This window comes from Musca vetustissima, unplaced genomic scaffold, assembly GCF_032173495.1.
Source record: "Musca vetustissima isolate MV318-11 ecotype Yass unplaced genomic scaffold, APGP_CSIRO_Mvet_v1 utg9686, whole genome shotgun sequence".
Taxonomy (NCBI): domain Eukaryota; kingdom Metazoa; phylum Arthropoda; class Insecta; order Diptera; family Muscidae; genus Musca; species Musca vetustissima.
Window position 1 is genome coordinate 420,176 of NW_026883233.1, and position 18,818 is coordinate 438,993.

General features: G+C 34.1%; 1 protein-coding gene across 1 annotated transcript in view; it reads left to right on the top strand.

Annotated features, from left to right (window-relative positions):
- Positions 1 to 14,210, top strand: part of LOC133330084 (facilitated trehalose transporter Tret1-2 homolog) — a 49,247-nt gene extending 35,037 nt beyond the window's left edge. Inside the window, exons 3-5 of the mRNA XM_061538553.1 lie at positions 9,762 to 9,918; positions 9,989 to 10,197; positions 13,135 to 14,210. Coding sequence (XP_061394537.1) covers positions 9,762 to 9,918; positions 9,989 to 10,197; positions 13,135 to 14,199 — 1,431 coding nt within the window. The 3' untranslated portion in view covers positions 14,200 to 14,210. The remainder of the gene's footprint in view (positions 1 to 9,761; positions 9,919 to 9,988; positions 10,198 to 13,134) is intronic.
- The last annotated feature ends 4,608 nt before the right edge of the window (positions 14,211 to 18,818 follow it).

The window sequence follows — 18,818 nt, forward strand, 5'->3', positions numbered from 1 at the left end:
ATACATGAAGACGTTGACCGTTTAAATTAATATAAAATTTGTGTAGTGCTATATTGAAGATTTTAAGTCAGAGATATTTGCCTCTTAAGAAGGTACAGTAACAAACATCCGGTTGAATTGAAATTTTTATCAAATGCAAAGCTCTTTATGCTCCAAAAACTCCAAAAACCCGGATTGGCCAATTATAGCCACATCGTGAGAACATTACAGCTCATTCTGTTGGAAAATGCGGAAAAAGGGCCGGACCATTGAAAATTGTTTGCAAATATCTATTTCACCCTCGAAGAACCCAGAATATCAGATGCAGGAAGTGTGGTACCTTGAAGGGGCCCTGTCAATTTTAAGGGCCCTATCAAGACATTGGCCTATATTGACATTGCAAAGCTACAGTCACTTCGATTTGAAAATACGTCCAAAATCTTAAAAATGCCGATAACACGTGGCTACACAAATATAATTGTTGAGAAGCCTCTCCAACTTTACACCAAACCTTTGGTGCGGATTATACGCCGATAATCCTTACTTTACTATTTCAAAAATGAGTTTACATCAACAATTAGAGTAAATAGATTACCCTATTGGATATAGTCCTGTAATAGTGATCGTGATGTCCAATTTTTATTTTCGATCATTTACCTCCAAATGACATTCTTATTTGAATGGTGACAAAAAAAACAACTCTTATTGGAATAACCCCCGGTAAAATTTATTCAGTTCTTCTTGTACAAAATGATTGTCCATTTCCGAAACTTTACTCTCATCATCATAGCTAATTCCGTTTATTCATCTATGATTTCACTTTATATACCAAAAGTTCAAACTTTTCCACACACATCATTTTCATTTAATTGATTTAATGATTTGTTTATGAAATATTTAATTTGTCGATGTAACACCATCGATTGATAGCCACCCTGACTGTCTGTCTAGGCCCAACGAAAGTGAAACCACAAATATTTTAAATGAATGAATATTTTCGAATGAAGTAACAAATCCATTAAAAGTACATTCATTCTAACCAGCAGAAATGTATGCGGAATGTATGTATGTAACTATGTACATACATATCGAGTGAAATGTAGCGAAATAATTTCAATTTATTTATTAACAAACAGTAATTGAACGTGAAACCAATTGAAAACATACCAAAATTTTATACAAAAATTCGAAACAACATTTTTATTATAAATAAAGGGACTTAATCGAAAAAACACGTTTAAAGATTGAGAAGCACATTTTCCAATCGACTATATCTTCAAGTTTCACTTATGATATTGAGGAGATTTTTTTATATAAAAAGAGAACTCTTTTTTTTGAAAATAAGAATCTTCAAATTTATTGGGCGCAAAGATTTCACTACAAGTCGGTTAAACTGTGTAAATATTGTACTATACATACAACTCTTTTTGGTTTGTATTTTTTTTCAGACAAATTGACATGATAGACAAACAGAACAATATCCATAACTATAACTGCTTATGAATATTCATCATCAAACAATGATAAAAATGAGGATCGTCGTCATCATCGTCATTTCGTTGGAATCACAATGATCTTAATTAGCAATTGAAGACGATATACGAGGTCCATCACTAAAATAATATTTTTATTTAGAAATAAAACAAAAACATGATTTAAAAAATCCAAGCCCCAAAAGTCCTTAAAAATATTTTTAAAAAATACAGGCCTACTTAGCCGTTGAAAATTATTTTAAAACCAGAAGGAAAGCAGTAAAGTCGGACGGGGCCGACTATATGATACCCTTCACCACTATGGGTGTATTAAAAAAAAGCATCCTAACAGAAGGGCCATTAACATGAAATTGGATGAACTAAAATATGTGACCTTTGACAGACACTTGGCTAACCTTTTTTAAGTACGTTGTGCAAAATTTTGTGTCAATTGGCCCAACTTTGAGTCTTTGGTGCTCCATTTTTTTTAATCGAAAAAATATATATGAAAGCTATATCTAAATCCGAAATGGTTTCAGCACAACTTGACACAAACTTAAGTACGTTGTGCAAAATTGTGTGGCAATCTGCCTAATTTTGGGTCTTAAAATAGGACAATTTTCAGGAAACTTTATACACATCATTCTAGACTCAATTCTGTACGCTATGTCAAATTTCGTGCAAAATTAAAATTAAATCGGGCGAAAATTAACACACATCATGCTATGCCAAATTTTCGTGCAAATCGAAATATATATAGGGACTTTGGTACACCATTTACATTAAATCGGTCGAAAATATATATGGGAGCTATATCGAAAGCTGAATTGATTTTCAAAAAAATTTAAAAACATCATTCTAGACTCAAGTCAGTACGCTATGCCAAATTTTCGTGCAAATCGAAATATATATAGGGACTTTGGTACACCATTTACATTAAATCGGTCGAAAATATATATGGGAGCTATATCGAAATCTGAACCGATTTTCAAGAAAATTTAAAAACATCATTCTAGACTCAAGTCAGTACGCTATGCCAAATTTCATGCAAATCGGAAGATATATAGGGACTTTTGTACACCATTTACATGAAATCGGGCGAAAATATATATGGGAGCTATATCTAAATCGGAACCGATTTTCAAGAAATTTTACACACATCATTATAGGCTCAATTCAGTACGCTATGCCAAATTTCGTGCAAATCGGAAGATATATAGGGACTTTGGTACACCATTTACATGAAATCGGACGAAAATATATATGAGAGCTATATCTAAATCGGAACCGGTTTTCATGAAATTTTACACACATCATTTTAGACTCAATTCAGCACGTTATGCCAAATTTCATGCAAATCGGAAGATATATGGGGACTTTTGTACACCATTTACATGAAATCGGACTACAATATATATAGGAGCTCTAAATCTGAACCGATTTTCAAGAAATTTTACACACAACATGCCAAATTTCATGCAAATCGGAAGATATATGGGGACTTTTGTACACCATTTACATGAAATCGGACGAAAATATATATGGGAGCTATATCTAAATCTGAACCGATTTGTCCCAATTTCAATAGGGGTCGTCCTTGAGCCAAATAAACTAGCTATACCAAATTTCATCCAATTTGGATCATAAATGCGACCTGTACTTTGTTTACAATTTAGCATGGACAGACGGACGGACGTGCATAAATCGACTTAGAAAGTGATTCTATGTATATTCTCAAAAGGAACTATGTGTCTATCTCGTTTCCTTTTGCCTGTTACAAACATATGCACAAAGACATAATACCCTGTACCACAGTGTGGTGAAGGGTATTTATTTATTTATTTAATCTATTAGTCTATGGATAATTCCTTACAGACTATATATGTACATAACTAATAATTGTATAATTAAAATTAAGAATTTAAAAACATTATTATTTTACTTTTTATAGTATTAATATCCATTGTAAAATCGATAAAATTATAAAACGCGTTAAAATCTTTTGAAATTCTTGTTAAAGGATCAGCGTTTGCATAGCTCATCCTGGAGAATTGAATTGCTAGTGGTGCATAGTGGCGGGTAGTACGTTGAGGAACATTGAAATTTATGTTGTTAACAAGAAAGCCAGCAGAAATATCACCCATAATCACATTATAAAGAAATGAGACATTTAGCATTTTTCTACGGCTTTCCAGAGTTGGCAGCTTGATCAGTGAGAGTCTATCAGTGTATGGTGGAAGATTATCATATGAAAAGTTCAAACTTCGTAGACAGAAAAGTAGGAATTGTTTTTGAACAGACTCGATGCGGTCGCTGTGTGTTTTATAAATTGGATCCCATATGACCGAAGAGTATTCCAAAATTGGGCGAACAATTGACATGTATAAATTTTTTGAAACATAAGGATCCTTAAACTCTTTACTCCAACGTTTCACAAAACCAAGAACTGATTTTGCTTTGTTTATAGAAACAGAAATATGAGATTTAAAGTTAAGTTTACAATCCAATACAACTCCAAGATCAACGAATGTATCAACTTTTTCCAGAGAATAATCACCGAGGGTGTAACAAGTATCCAATAATTTTTTTCTTGTGAATCTCATAAGTTTGCATTTCGAATAATTAATTTCCATAAGATTAATGTTGCACCAGTTAACAAACGAATTCAAATCATTTTGAGGCAGCTGATTCTTACATATCTCCGAAATGCTAAGAAATATTTTCACATCGTCGGCATACATCAAAATATTTGAAAATTTTATAGATGAAGGTAGATCATTTATAAATAAAGAAAATAGGATTGGTCCTAGATGACTTCCTTGTGGGACTCCAGAAGAAACCATAATACTCTTCGAAATGGCGTTTTTAAAACATACTTTTTGTGTTCTATTTTGTAGATATGAAAAAATCCATTCGGAACTTCTATTTGTAAATCCAATGTTTTTAAGTTTTAATCGTAATAATTTATGATTAACTTTATCGAATGCCTTGCTGAAATCTGTGTAAATTACATCAGTTTGCTTTCCTTGAAGAAATCCTCGATTTATAACTGTAGTGAACTGAATGAGGTTTGTTGTTGTAGAACACTTCCTCTGAAATCCGTGCTGATAGGGTGAAACAATAGAACTAATGCAATGGATAAGGTTTTCAGTAATCAGTTTTTCAAAAAGCTTTGGAATCACGCTTAATTTTGCTATTGATAATTGTAATTGGCCACATCAGATTTATTTCCGTTTTTAAAGAGTGGAATGATATACGATGTTTTCCAAACCTCAGGAAAAACAGCTTGAGTTATGGAAGCATTGAACAATATGGTAAGAGGATAAACAAAAGCATCGGCGCACTTCCTTAGGATGCAACTCGGGATATTATCTGGTCCAAAATCATAGCTATACTTTAAAGTTTTCAATCCATTTAAAACCATAGAGCTGTTTAATAGTGAAATAGATATTGATTGATTAGTATTAATTTCGAAGGGGTAGTTGTTGCCGCTAAAAGTTTTAGTAGAATATGTTGTACTGAAGAAGTCTGCAAACATGTTAGATATAACATTTATATCACAGGATTCAGCATCATCGTACTTTAAATTTGGTGGAAAATCGGTGGATTTGCGCTTCGAATTGACAAATTTGAAGAAGGACTTCGGATTCTGTTTAAAGTTGTTTTTGAGTTTTGTCAGATAATTTGAATAGCAAATATTATTCATAGTAGTATATTCAGACCGTGCTACAGAATATCTTCCGTAGTCAATGGAAGATCCTGTCTTTTTATATTTCTTATATTGTTTATTTTTCACATTTTTAGCCTTTGCCAAAGCTATAGAGTTCCATGGTGGCCCAGAAAGCTTCTTAATTACATATTTCGGTACGCTGATATCAATAAAATCGTATAGCTTTTTGTAAAAAATATCGATAGCACCATTTAAATCGTAAGTGCTAGACAAAAGGATATCCCAGTCTGTGTTATGCATAAGTTCACGTAACTGCTCAAAGTTTGTTTTCGAAAAACATAAGGATTTCTCACTTTGAGTCCCGGGTATGATTTGGTTTCCAGTAGGAAACGAAACATTAATTTTGATAGTTGGATGGTGCTGGTCTTCGGGAAATATTTTTTGTTATATTGTATTTGGCATTTATATCGAAATAATGTGGAAAATACATATGCGAATTTTATAACACCAATTCTGTTTAACAGTGTCCGAAATAAGGAAGCAATGGAATGCAAAACTAGCCACAATCGAGTGGGTGGAGAGACCGCTGTTGTAAGCAAGAGAAACTGGACACACAAACGGTTGCAAAACATGGGAGAGACAGAGGACGATACCAAAACAAAACACAACCGAACAATGAATGGTGGTGGCTTTTTTCATGGGAGGAATAAATTTGTTTTTGACAAGAGAGAGAGAGGGAGAGAGAGTAAAAACTAGCGCAAATAGTGGCTAAGTAGAGCGTAGTATGAAACTAGTTTTGATATTAATGAAATGTTTGCATTTTTTTTTTGGAAAAAAGTGGCTTTACAAGAATTTTTACTTATATTCTAAGTGAGGTACATGTAAAATATGAAAAAAATAAACAATGAATGAAATTATGAAAATGTTTATTAAAATGTTTTTTCAGTGTAGTCTTTAAAATATATTCTGTATATAATTCACAAACTATGTTTTTTTGAAAACTATTCTTTTTAAAATTCACACTTTTAGATCTGTTTATCCTTGTAATTATCTCCACTAATCCTACAAAATACGCGTTTAAAAATCCTATCTTATAGCTCTGCTAATCCTTGAAAATTAATTAAAAAATAAATATGATTCGATCACATGTTTACCAACATTTTCCAACTGACATCGTATGTTTTGTTGTATATAATAACATTAATTGCATATAGCGAATTGTGCCAAATGTAGGTCATCACAGGCAATGATTTTGTTTGTTGAATTTTTTCAATAATTAATAAACAAGTGAAAGTGTGGATAAGTAAAATTGTGCACTGTATCTACATTGAAAAAAAAATTAATATATACCATGTAATTTTTGGAATAAACCTATTATTATTGTCAGTCGAATATAGCAGTTCAATTGCAAAATTCTCGGTCTATCATTTATCGATCTTTCAACGTTTCAATATCTCCTTTATTAGATGTATATTAAGTTCTAACAACATGACATGACAATAGACACTTCTCTATAGCGCCTGTTTGCAACCTCCGACCTCTTACGTGTAAGCGTCGGCTTTCTATTTTATGAGATTTCCAGGCATTAGGGAAGATTTCGATGCTCCTCTCCTGAATAGTAGAACAAACTTTGCCTCCCTCAGAAGATGGATTCTCGTGGCAGTCTCCTTCAATTTTTAATTGGCTACGGTTTCTCTTTATCTGCCTCTCCCCTTTCTTGGTGGTTGTTTTTTTTTAACATTTATTTGACTAATGTTTCTGTTGCTAAAAAAAACGCCGCCGTCCACTCACTCGATTGTGACAAGCTATGCATTCCATTCTTACCGACTCTTACCTCTGCACTGGGTTTACAAAATTCGCAAATGTGTTTTCGAAATTATTTTGATGTAAATGCTTAATACAATATATCAAACAAGTGTTATTCTCTATAGGGGCTCTTGACAACTTTTGAACTCTTGCGTAAAGGTCGGTTTGTTCTTTAGGGATTCCCAGCCTTTACCGAAGTTTGCGATGATCCTCTCCTGAATAGTAGAGCAAGCTTCGCCAGCCTCAGTAGATGGATTCTCGTGGCAGTCTTCTTCAATTTTTAATTGGCTACGGTTTCTATTTATCTGCCTCTCCCATTCTTGGTGGTGTTTTTTAACATTTATTTGACTAATGTTTCTGTTGCTAACAAACGCCGCCATTCCACTCACTCGATTGTGACTAGTTTTGCATTCCATTATTTCTTTATTTCAGACAGTCTTATCCTCTGCATTGGTGTTACATAATTCTCATATGTATTTTCCAAATTATTTTGATATAAATGCTAAAATACCATATATCAAACAAGTGTTGATATGAACAAGCAAGCCCAACCGTTCTTCTCTATAGCGCCTCTTAACTACCACTGACCTCCTTCATAAAGGTCGGGTTTCTTTTCAAAAGATTGCGATGTTCCTTTTCTGAATATTAGAGCCAGATTCGCCGTCCTCAGTGGATGACTCTTACAACTGTATTCCTGATTCTTACATCTGCTTTGGTTTTACAAAATTCGCATATAAATCTTCCAAATTATTTCGAAATAAATTCTAAATACTATATATGAAATAAGTGTTATTCTCTACAGAAATCTGGACAACTTCTGAACTCTTACGTAAAGGTCGGTTCCTTTAGGGAAGATTGAGCTGCTCCTCTTCCATGGATTCTCATGACAGTCTCCTTCAACTTTTAATTGGTTGTGGTTTCTCTTTATCTGCCTCTCCCTTTCTTGGTGTTTTTTTTTCAAACATTTAGTTGACTAATGTTTCTCTTGCTAACAAACGACGCCATTCCACTCACTCGATTGTGACTAGTTTTGCATTCCATTGTTTCATTATTTCAGACAGTCTTATCCTCTACAATGGTGTTACATAATTCTCATATGTATTTTACAAATTATTTTGATATAAATGCTAAATAAAATATAACAAATAAGTGTTGATACGAACAGCAAGCTCTACTGTTCTTCTGTATAGCACCTCTTGACAACCTCCGACCTCTTACATGTAAATGTCGGTTTGTCTATTTGAGATTCCTTTTGGATAGCAAAGCAAGCCCTCAGTAGATGAATTCTCGTGACCGTCTCCTTCAACTTTTAATTGGCTAATCCGCCGACTTTCCACTCACTCGATTGTGACTAGTTTTGCATTCCATTGTTTCTTTATTTCAGACACTTTTGCCGACTCTTACCTCTGCATTGGTGTTACAAACTTCTCATAACTATTATCCAAATTATTTCGATATAAATGCTAAATATAGTACATCAAACAAGTGTTGATACGAATAGCTAGCCCAGTCGTTATTCTCTATAGCGCCTCTCGACAACCTCCGTCCTCTTACGTAAACGTCGTTTTGTAATTTTGGGATTCCAATCCCTTACGGAAGCTTGCAGTAGATCCCTTCTTGAATATTCGCCGCCTTCAATCGATGGATTCTCGTGGCTGTCTCCTTCAACACCTTCAACTATTTCCGGATTTGGTATTCTTCTGCCTAACCGGAGACCTAATCCTCCTCGCCGCTTCCGAGGCAGTGGATTGATAGTCAGGCTTATCTACATATTTGAGCATCAATTTGATATTCGCGATTGTTTCACCGTTTCAAAAATTGTTTTTAAAATCAGTAAAGTGATTATTTATACTCTTTCGAGTCGAGCTTAATGATCTAAGTTTTGCAATGAAAAGGAAAGCCAGGAGAAGAACCTGCGTACCAACCATTATGCGACGCGTTTCGCGTTGGTTAAGCGGCTCATCAGGCATATTGGGCTATGTGGCTTTACAAAGGTCGTATGTTGATAACTTGTATTTATTCCGCCCTGATGCGAAACTTGCATATGCGAATTAAATTCAAATGAGAATATGCATAGAATCACTTTCTGAGTCGATTTATGCATGTCCGTCCGTCTGTCCATGTTATATTGTAAACAAAGTAAAGGTCGCATTTATGATCCGAATTGCATGAAATTTGGCACAGCTCATTTGTTTGGCCCAAGGACGAACCCTATTGAAATTGGGAAAAAATCGGGTCAGATTTAGATATAGCTCCCATATATATTTTCGTTCGATTTAAGGTAAATGGTGTACCAAAGTTTCTATATATCTTTAGATTTGCACGAAATTTGACATAGCCTACTGAATTAAGTCTAGAATGATTTGTGCAAAGTTTCGTGAAAATCGGTTCAGATTTAGATATAGCTTCCATATATAGTTTCGCCCGATTTTACGTAAATAGTCCACTAAAGTCCCTATATATCTTTCGATTTGCACGAATTTTTGTCTAAAATGATGCTTAAGTCTAAAATGATGCTGCTAAGCTTCGTGAAAAGATCCATAGCTAGGCCGATTGACACACCGTACTGAAGTAATATAGTCTCTGGCAAGTTCCTCTGAAATCGATTCAGATATAAATATATAACAAGCACGCGATGTCTGTTAGGATACATATGTAGGATATACCCAAAGTGGTGAAGGGTATCATATAGTCGGCACAGTCCGTCTTTACTACTTTCCTTACTGGTTATATATTTAGTTTCACAGCCTTCAAAGGGAATACCAAGCTTTACCTTCGACATAACCTAATTATTTTATTTCCTTTTAATTTTATTTATTTTCTTCCACTTTTAGATTATTGCCACATGTGCCGTATTGTTGCTATCAGCCGCCTGCGGTATGCCCATTGGTTATTCAGCAGTATTATTACCACAACTGACAATAGGTGGCAGCGCAACAACAAATTCCACACCCGAAATTATTATTGACATTGAAATGGGTTCGTGGATTGGTAAGTCGAAAATACTCTCAACAACAATTTTGAAAATAAAAATATTTACAAAAAATATTTTTCTTTACAGCCAGTGTCCACAGTTTAGCCACCCCAGTCGGATCATTCCTCTCGGGACCCATGGCCGATTATATTGGAAGACGTTCCACACTATTAGTGTCTGTGATACCATTATTTATAGGCTGGTCTGTATTGGCCTTATCGCAATCCTATCCAATGTTAATTATAGGACGTTTGTTTTGTGGATTTGCCACCGGTATTTTGGGTGGACCGGCTCAGGTATGTACGAATGATGAAATTAAATACGCCAAATGAAAACGAAAACAAAATAATTACGCCCCAAAGTCCCAGTCAGGGTTATAATTTAATGAAGATTAAATGAAAGCAGAGACCAGATTTCGATGCTCATTTTGCATCCAGATTTTCATTTCATTTAAGTGAGTGTGGCCACAAATCAAGACGCCACGGCACATGGTGTGTTTCCACTTTTGTTGTAACCTTACACAAATGCGGAACTATTTTGCATAGCTGTCATCACAGCCACACACACTTACACACCCCTTTCCATGTCATAAACTCGGAAATCTCCATTGTGCCTAGGAACAAAAAAAGAAATCCGATGTCTGTTGGCCGGGTGCATTAGCATAAAAAATTCCCACCAGTGGCTGGAACGCGAACGCACATGTCAAATGGCAGGCAGGCAGTCAGCCACATTTCTGAATGAGACATGCAGCCACATTAGAATAGAACAAAAAAAAAACTACACAGAATCACGTCTTCTTTGGGAAAAGTCATGGACATATTCATCATCATCATCAGATTTTCAGCTTTCATCTTGTAGAAGACGATAAACACTTTTGTGATCCGCACGATGAAAAATAAGTGGATTTGTTTATGTTTGCTCTATTAATTTCAACAATAAGATCCGCATTACCGGACAACACTACGACAATAGTCGTAGTGGTGTCCCGCACACTCGCACAAACGATAGCTATGATAGATGATGCTATTGTCGGAAGTTCCATAGATTCCTTTTCATATTATTTTTTTCGCTCTGTCTATTCTACCTATGACGATGAATAGTTTTGAATAGAAAACAAGTCATTTTGCAAATCAAATGTCACCGAGAATAAGTTATTCTTGAACCTGAATCGTAAAAGTTCAAGGCCATTGTACTATTACGATTAAATTCAGCAAATGGATATTAAATACGAAAAAAAAATAGTTTAGCAGGTCAGTAGTATGTAGACCACCCAAACACATGTCCACATAACTAGCGCAAAAAATATATCTATGCTAAAGTGAATGACCTACATTATTTTGGGTGAGCGAAATGCGTGTCAATTGAAATAGATTTCTAGAAATTGGAGCGACGTGACCTGGGAGATACACTCAGAAAAATAATAAGAAAATCATGCTACATATGAAAAGCCACTTCTATATAAAAAGTACTAATTTAGCTAATCTGAATTGAAAATTTGCCACAAAAATCCATATTCGATGAATTGCTCCGAAACCCACAGTAAGCCCTATTCAGAAATGGCCAAACTTAGAATCTCCTACATATACCCCTATTCAGCCAAGCTGAATTAAAAATTTACCACAGAAAAACGTATTCAGTGGAGCTTAATTAATTAAATTCTTTAGATGAATTGAAAATCTTCAACAGAAACCAATTTTTACCACAGTAATCCTTATTCAGAAAGGCTAAAATTAAAATTTTCCACATAGACCCATATTCAGCCAAGCTGAATTGAAATTTTTTCACAAATATCCCAATACAACTTGGTTAAGATGAAAATTTCCAACAAAAATTCTTATTCAGCTGACTGAATTGAAGATTTCCGAAAAGCGTATTCAACAAATTTTAATAAAATAATTTCTATAGATAAATGGAAAATCTTCCACAGAAACCGTTATTCAGCCAAGTTTAATGGGGATATTTCAACAGGAAACCTTATTCAGAAAGACTAAATTGGAAAATTCCCACAGAGAACCCTATTCAGCCAAGCTGAATTGCAATTTTTACACAAATAGCCTTATACAGCCGGTTTTAATTTAAATTTTTCAACAAAAAACTTATTCGGACAAGCTGAATTGAAGATTTCGCACAGAAAAACTTATTCAGCCAAATTTTACCACAGTAATCCTTATTTGGAAAGTCTAAATTGAAAATTTTCCACAGAGAACCATTTTCAGACAAGCTGAATCGAAATTTGTCCCCAAAAATTCCAATACAACCTGGTTCAGTTAAAATTTCCCTACAAAAGAGTCTAAATCGGGAGATTCCCATAGATACTCCGATTCAGCCAAGCTGAATTGCAAAATTTCCACAAATAACTATACAAACTTTTTTAGTTAAAAATTTTCCAACAAAAAACCTTATTCCGCTAAGCTGAAATGAAAATTTACAATAGAAAACCTTATTCAGCCAAGTTTAATGAACATTTTACCACACTATCCCTTATTCAGAGAGGCTAAATAGGAAATTTCCCACCGAGACCCATATTCAGCCAAGCTGAATAGAAAATTTTTCACAAATAACCTTATACAGCCTGGTTAAGTTGACAATTTTTAACAAAAAACCTTATTCAGCCGAGCTGAATTTAAAATTTCGTACAGGAAAGCATATTCAGCAAAGCTTAATTACTTATTTTCTTATTTTCGACTAAAATTGAAGAATTTCCGCAGAAAATCCAATTCAGCTAGGCTACATTGAAGATTTCTCACAGAAAATTCTATTCAGTCCAGCTGAATGGAAAGATCTAACATAGAAATCGTTATTCAGCTAGACTGAATTAATAATTTTTCATCAAAAACCTCATTCAGCTAGGTCAAATTGAAGATTTCCTCTAGAAATGCTTATTCAGAATTGTAGAGTTCCAAACAGAACCCCACATTTAATTGCCCCCAGAATCCGTCTGGCTGAATTGAAGGTTGGATTTGAACATTTTTTATTGAAAATCCCATTCAGCCAGGCTGAATTGAAATTTTCCTATTGAAAATCCCATTCAGCCAGGCTGAATTGAAATTTTTCAAACGAAAATCCCTTTTAGTCAGGCCACATTTACGGTTTCCGATAGAAAGCCTCATTCAGCTAACCTGAACTGATATTAACCTATACAACCCCTAAATCAGCAACGCTGAATTGAATTTTTCTTTTTAGTTAAATTTTTGCTGAATTACAATTTATTTTTCTTCATTCTTTCATTCCAGGTCTATATTGCCGAAACGGCGGAACCAAATCTTCGTGGCTTGCTGATTGGTGCTCCCTTCGTTTCATATTCCCTGGGTATCCTGATCGTTTATGCCTTGGGTTCAGCATTACATTGGAGAGCTGTGGCTTGGTGTGGTAATGTTTTACCAGCTTTGGCTGCCTTGGCTATATTCTTTATACCCGAAAGTCCTGCCTGGTTGCTGAGACATAAGAAGTTGGAAAAGGCACGCAAAGCACTAAAATTTTTACGTGGCAATGAAATAATGGCCCAGAAGGAAATGAACGTGATGTCCGAACGTTTGGACAAGGAGAAAGCCACCACCAAGACGAATGAGAACATTTTCCAATTGTGCTGTCAACGGGTTGCCATTAAACCATTGGTGATTGTTATACTCTTTTCATTCCTGCAAATTGCCTCGGGTACCTTTATTGTGGTGTTCTATGCCATCGATATCATTTCTGAATTTGGTGCCGGCTTTGATCCCAAATCGGCAGCTATCTGGACTGCGGTCATTCGGATGTGTTGTACCGTTATATTTTGTATTATTTTGTTATTTATAAGAAGAAGATTGATTTTGATTTTGTCTGGTATTGGTTCGGGTCTTAGTTGTTTGGTTCTAGCTGGTTATATGTTTGCCCGAGAGGGTCAACCTAAAAATGGCACAGATCTCATTGTGGCAGGAGTCTGTTTAATGGCTTACATTGCTTTCAATACCTCGTTGATGGTTATGCCTGGTATTATGATTGGTGAACTTTTCCCCGCCAAGATTAGAGGACGTACTGCGGGTGGTGTCTTTGCTGCCATGAATGTAGCCCTCTTCGGTTTTACAAAAATGTTCCCCATGATCAATGCAAATATTAGCATGAAGGGCGTGTTTATCATATTTGGGGTTGCCAGTATTTTGGTATCGATATTCATGTATCTATTCCAACCTGAAACCAAAGGCCGTACCTTGGAACAAATTGAAGATTATTTCAATGAAAATAATTGGCTGTGGTTCAAGAGAGATAAGACATATAAAATGGTGCCGACCAAAGAGCAGGAAGAGATTAATAAAGCGTGAGAAGCTGATGGGAAAAACGAGAGAAACGTAGTTATGCGCCCCTCTGTTGTGTAAATAAACCATTAAAAACCTCGCCCACTTTCCCTACTTTTTTCTGAAAGAAAAACCTAGGTAATAATGAAGTTCAGGGGATATTTTTTCTATAATAATCTCGAAAAGATTATGTGAAAAGAAACAATGAAAACTACTTAGTTAGGTGAAGTTAAACTAGGCTATAGGATAGTCAGCTTGTATAGAAAGGATTTTAGGATAATAATACAAATAATGTATACGTGGGAAAGGTAGAAGGCACTCTATATACTCTTGACTTATTAAACACTCCTTTTAGTAACATATAAAAGTCATAAATGTCTCCATACCTTTGCCTTCCCCCTTTCAAAACTTCCAAATGTTCATAGAAAGCCTCTGGAATTCTCTTCTATCTGCATTTAAAACTACAAACCCTATTTAGTGTTGTCATAGTACTTTACAAAAGAAATCGGTTAACCGGTTTTTGATTCTTTAATTATAGTCGTCTTTATGATCTATCTTCATACACAAATATTTTTTTTTTGTTTTTCAAAATGTAATATATTTTTGTTGTACATAAGTATATAAGTATGTAATGTAATGTTATATTGTAATGTATTGTGATCCTTCTATAATTCCAATTTATTATATAAATGTTTTTACAATAGTTAGTATAATATATTTTAATTAATTTTTATTAAATTTACATTATGAGTTTGTGAAAGTCTACAAAAAATATTAATAATAAATAAATTAAAAAAAAATCCACCGATTTTTTTTATTTAATAGGTTCGTTCGTTTACTCAATAATTATAATCATTACAAAATGTTGTTCGTTTATCCAAAAGTCCAGTAAAAGGGAGTGAATTGAGAGTGAGAGAGAGAGAGAGAGCAGATTTGACAGTTGTGTTACTGAGTATTTGCAAATTCTTACAAGGAAAATTTACTGAGTAAATTTTACTCAGTGAGAATTTTGTTGTACCATCAGCTGATATTAAATCAGCTGTTTCTTATGTTTTGTAAACAAACAAAATTTTTCTCAGGCAAATTTATTGTTTTGTGAATTTAATATTGATTTTGTATTATTAAACATTAAAATGAATAAAGAAAACGAAAGTATTTATAAACAACATCAATTTTCCGCTTGTTATCCATTTTTCTAATAAAAAGTCTGATTTTTTTTTTGTTTACGCCAAATTGTTTGTTGTTTCAATCAGCTGTTTCGATACAATCTTTTTGAGAACGAAAAATTCCTATTTTACTCTCTGCAAATTCTTACTGAGTAAATGTTACTGGGAAAGTAAACGAACGCACCTAATATTAGCTGTATCTGGTTACTTTTCCAGTAACATTTACTCAGTAAGTTCTATTTCAGAGTGTAAGTTTATTCTCCTCTGGATAATACTGAGAAAAGTAAACAGAAATATTTTGCCAAATAGCTCCTAATTTCTTTATTTAAAAAAACGTTTATTCCAAATCGAATTTGAAGTTAATCTATAGAAAACCACGTTCTGTCGCCATTTACTGCTTCAAGAAATTAAAAACCTCTTATTAACCAGTCTCAAAAGCAGTTTCCCTAAACAAAACTTCGTTTAGCCAGGCTGAATAACTTTCCTATAAAAACACTATTCCGCCCGTTTTAAATTCTGATATTTTATTTAAACCCCTATTCAGCCAGAATTGATGAACGATTTTCCACATCTGAGTTCTTATTCAACCTGACTGTATTAAAGATTTCTCAAAGAATTCCTCATTCCGTGAAAGTAAATTGGATATATACAGGTTGAATGTGACGTCATTCTAGTCTCAATTTGATACGTTGTGAAAAATTCGTGTCCGGACAAACATTGGTGCACCATTTACCTAAAATCGGACGAAAATATATATGTGGGAGCTATATCTAAATCTGATCCGATTAAAAAAAAACTTGCCAGAGTTTATATTATTTTCACTACATTGTTCAAAACTTGGGCCAATCGGAAAAACATTGGTGTTTTAGCGGACGAAAATGTATATTGGAGCTACATATATCTAAATCTGAACCGATTTTCAAAAAACTTAACACACATCATTCTAGACTTATGTCAGTACGCTATGCCAAATTCCGGTCAAATCGAAATTAACATTCAATCGGATGAAAAATATATCTAAATCTGAGCCGATTTTCACGAAACTTGACACACATCATTCTAGACTTATTTCAGTACGATATGACAAATTTCGTGAAAATCGAAAGATATATACATACTTTGGTGCAATATTTACCTTAAATCGGACGAAAATATATCTAGGAGCTATATCTAAATCTGAACCGAATTCCACGAAACTTAACACACATCATTCCAGACTTTATTTAGTACGCTATGCCAAATTTCAGCAAATCAGAAGATATATATGAGACTAAATTGAACCGATTACCACGAAACTTAACACACATCATTCCAGACTTTATTTAGTACGCTATGCCAAATTTCTGCAAATCAGAAGATATACGAAATATTCATGGGAGCTATATCTAAATCTGAACCGATTTCCATTAAACTAAACACTCACCATCATAGGCTCATGAAATCGGACAAAAATATATATGGGAGCTATACCTAAATCTGAACCGATTTCCACGAAACTTAACACACATCATTCTAGACCTAATTCAGCACGCTTTGTCAAATTTCGTGAAAATCTAAAGTTATAAAGGGACTTTGGTGCTCCATTACCTTAAATCGGACGAAACTACATACGGGAGCTATATCTAAATCTGAACCGATTTTCTTCAGTTTCAATAGGGTTAGTTCGGTGCTCCAATTACCTTAAATCGGACGAAACTATATACTGGAGCTATATCTAAATCAGAACCGATTTTCTTTAGATTCAATAGGGTTCGTTCGTGGGCCAAATAGATGAGCTGTGCCAAATTTTATCCAATTCGAATAATAAATGCGACCTGTACTTTGTTTACAATTTAACATGGACAGACAGACGAGCACTAAATTACAGAAAAATGAGATCAAAACCACCAGAAAATTGGGGGGTTATCGTTATATGGGAGCTACCAGAAAAAGTGGACCTGTATTTAACATTTTTAGTGGAGAAATTTGGTACCCAATAAGAACCGAATGTACCAAATTTCAGCGAATTCGGTTGAAACGCGCTTAAGAACTCCAAAATACCGAAAATTTGGGAGTACCCTTATATGGGAGCTATGCCTAAACGTGAACCGATATAGCCCACCTTCGAACTTGATCTGCCTGCAGACAAAAGACGACTCTATGCTAAGTTTTGGCGATCCGTCTCAATTCGTTTGGGCGCTAGAGTGATTAAAACTGACAAACGGACAGATGGACATTCTTAGATCTTTATAGAATTTTACGCGGATCAATAATATATATACTTTTTAGGAAATGATTATTTCGTTGAGTTACAAAAGGAAAAACGAAATTAATATACCCTCCATACTCAAAACAACATTGGAATAATATTAAATCGAGAATGGCTTTTCAGAATGATAGATATTGCAATTATACTTTTATATGAAGGAGTTTTTTAGTCACCAATGACAAATTGCAGTCTCTTCGGTTGCGCCTAGGTAAATAATATATGTAGATTAGAGCGGTACCTTTATAAGAGGAATATTTCAAAAACAAGGTATTAAATTGAAACTTGTCCACAAATATGTTTCTCAGCCTTCAAGTACCCGCAATGCCCCACTATAGCCATATCGATAGTAGAATGAGATAGATAAAAATGCATAAATAGGACGAGCCCCATATTTGGGAGATATGTTGATAATCTTCAGTAAATATGTCTTCACCTTCGAAAAACTTGGAATTTATAGCCAAGTCGGTTGGAATATGAATATATTTAAAGGGCATTTCCAAGGTATATTTCGAGGTTTTGCTGAAGTAATAACAAATTTCGAATTTTAAATTATAAATCCGACCGTAAAGCTTTGTTAGTGCAATGACAAACCATCTTCTGTCAGTTTAGACACCGATATTTAAAATTAGTTGTTTATTGTGGTTATGATCTTAAAACCCCTTTCAATAGGAATTCGTCATTTATTTGTGTGTATATTCAACCACAAGGACAAATAAAAAACATTGGAAAATAACTAACTACCTCATACTTAAATCCATTAGAACTTACATACAATCCATTAGGTTTCGATTAGCACAGAAGTCCAAGAGTATAAAATGATTATTTTAATGAGGAATGTCAGAAATAAGTTTCAAAACTGTTCTTATTCTTGAAATTGTAGTTACAGTTTACCATTATATTTAACAGCTGCAGAGGAATCGGGCTTCTTAGTATTGTTATCAGCAATCATGTAACCTGCTATAAACATTTCGGATTATTATTATACAAGACTACCAGTTGAGAAAAGATAATACCAAAGTTCAAATACAATGGGCCTCGCTCTTCAAAAGTTAGTATCATTCATTGGGTTTCTTACACAATTTATAGCCAATATTTAAAAGGTTTAATCATGTATGTTGTATTCTTCAGAAGTGTTTATCAGTCCTTCTGAATTGAAAATAATATATAGAAGAACCACAGAAAGTGCAGCTTATATTGAAGGATATTATCTATGTTATCCGCATCCCTTTTAC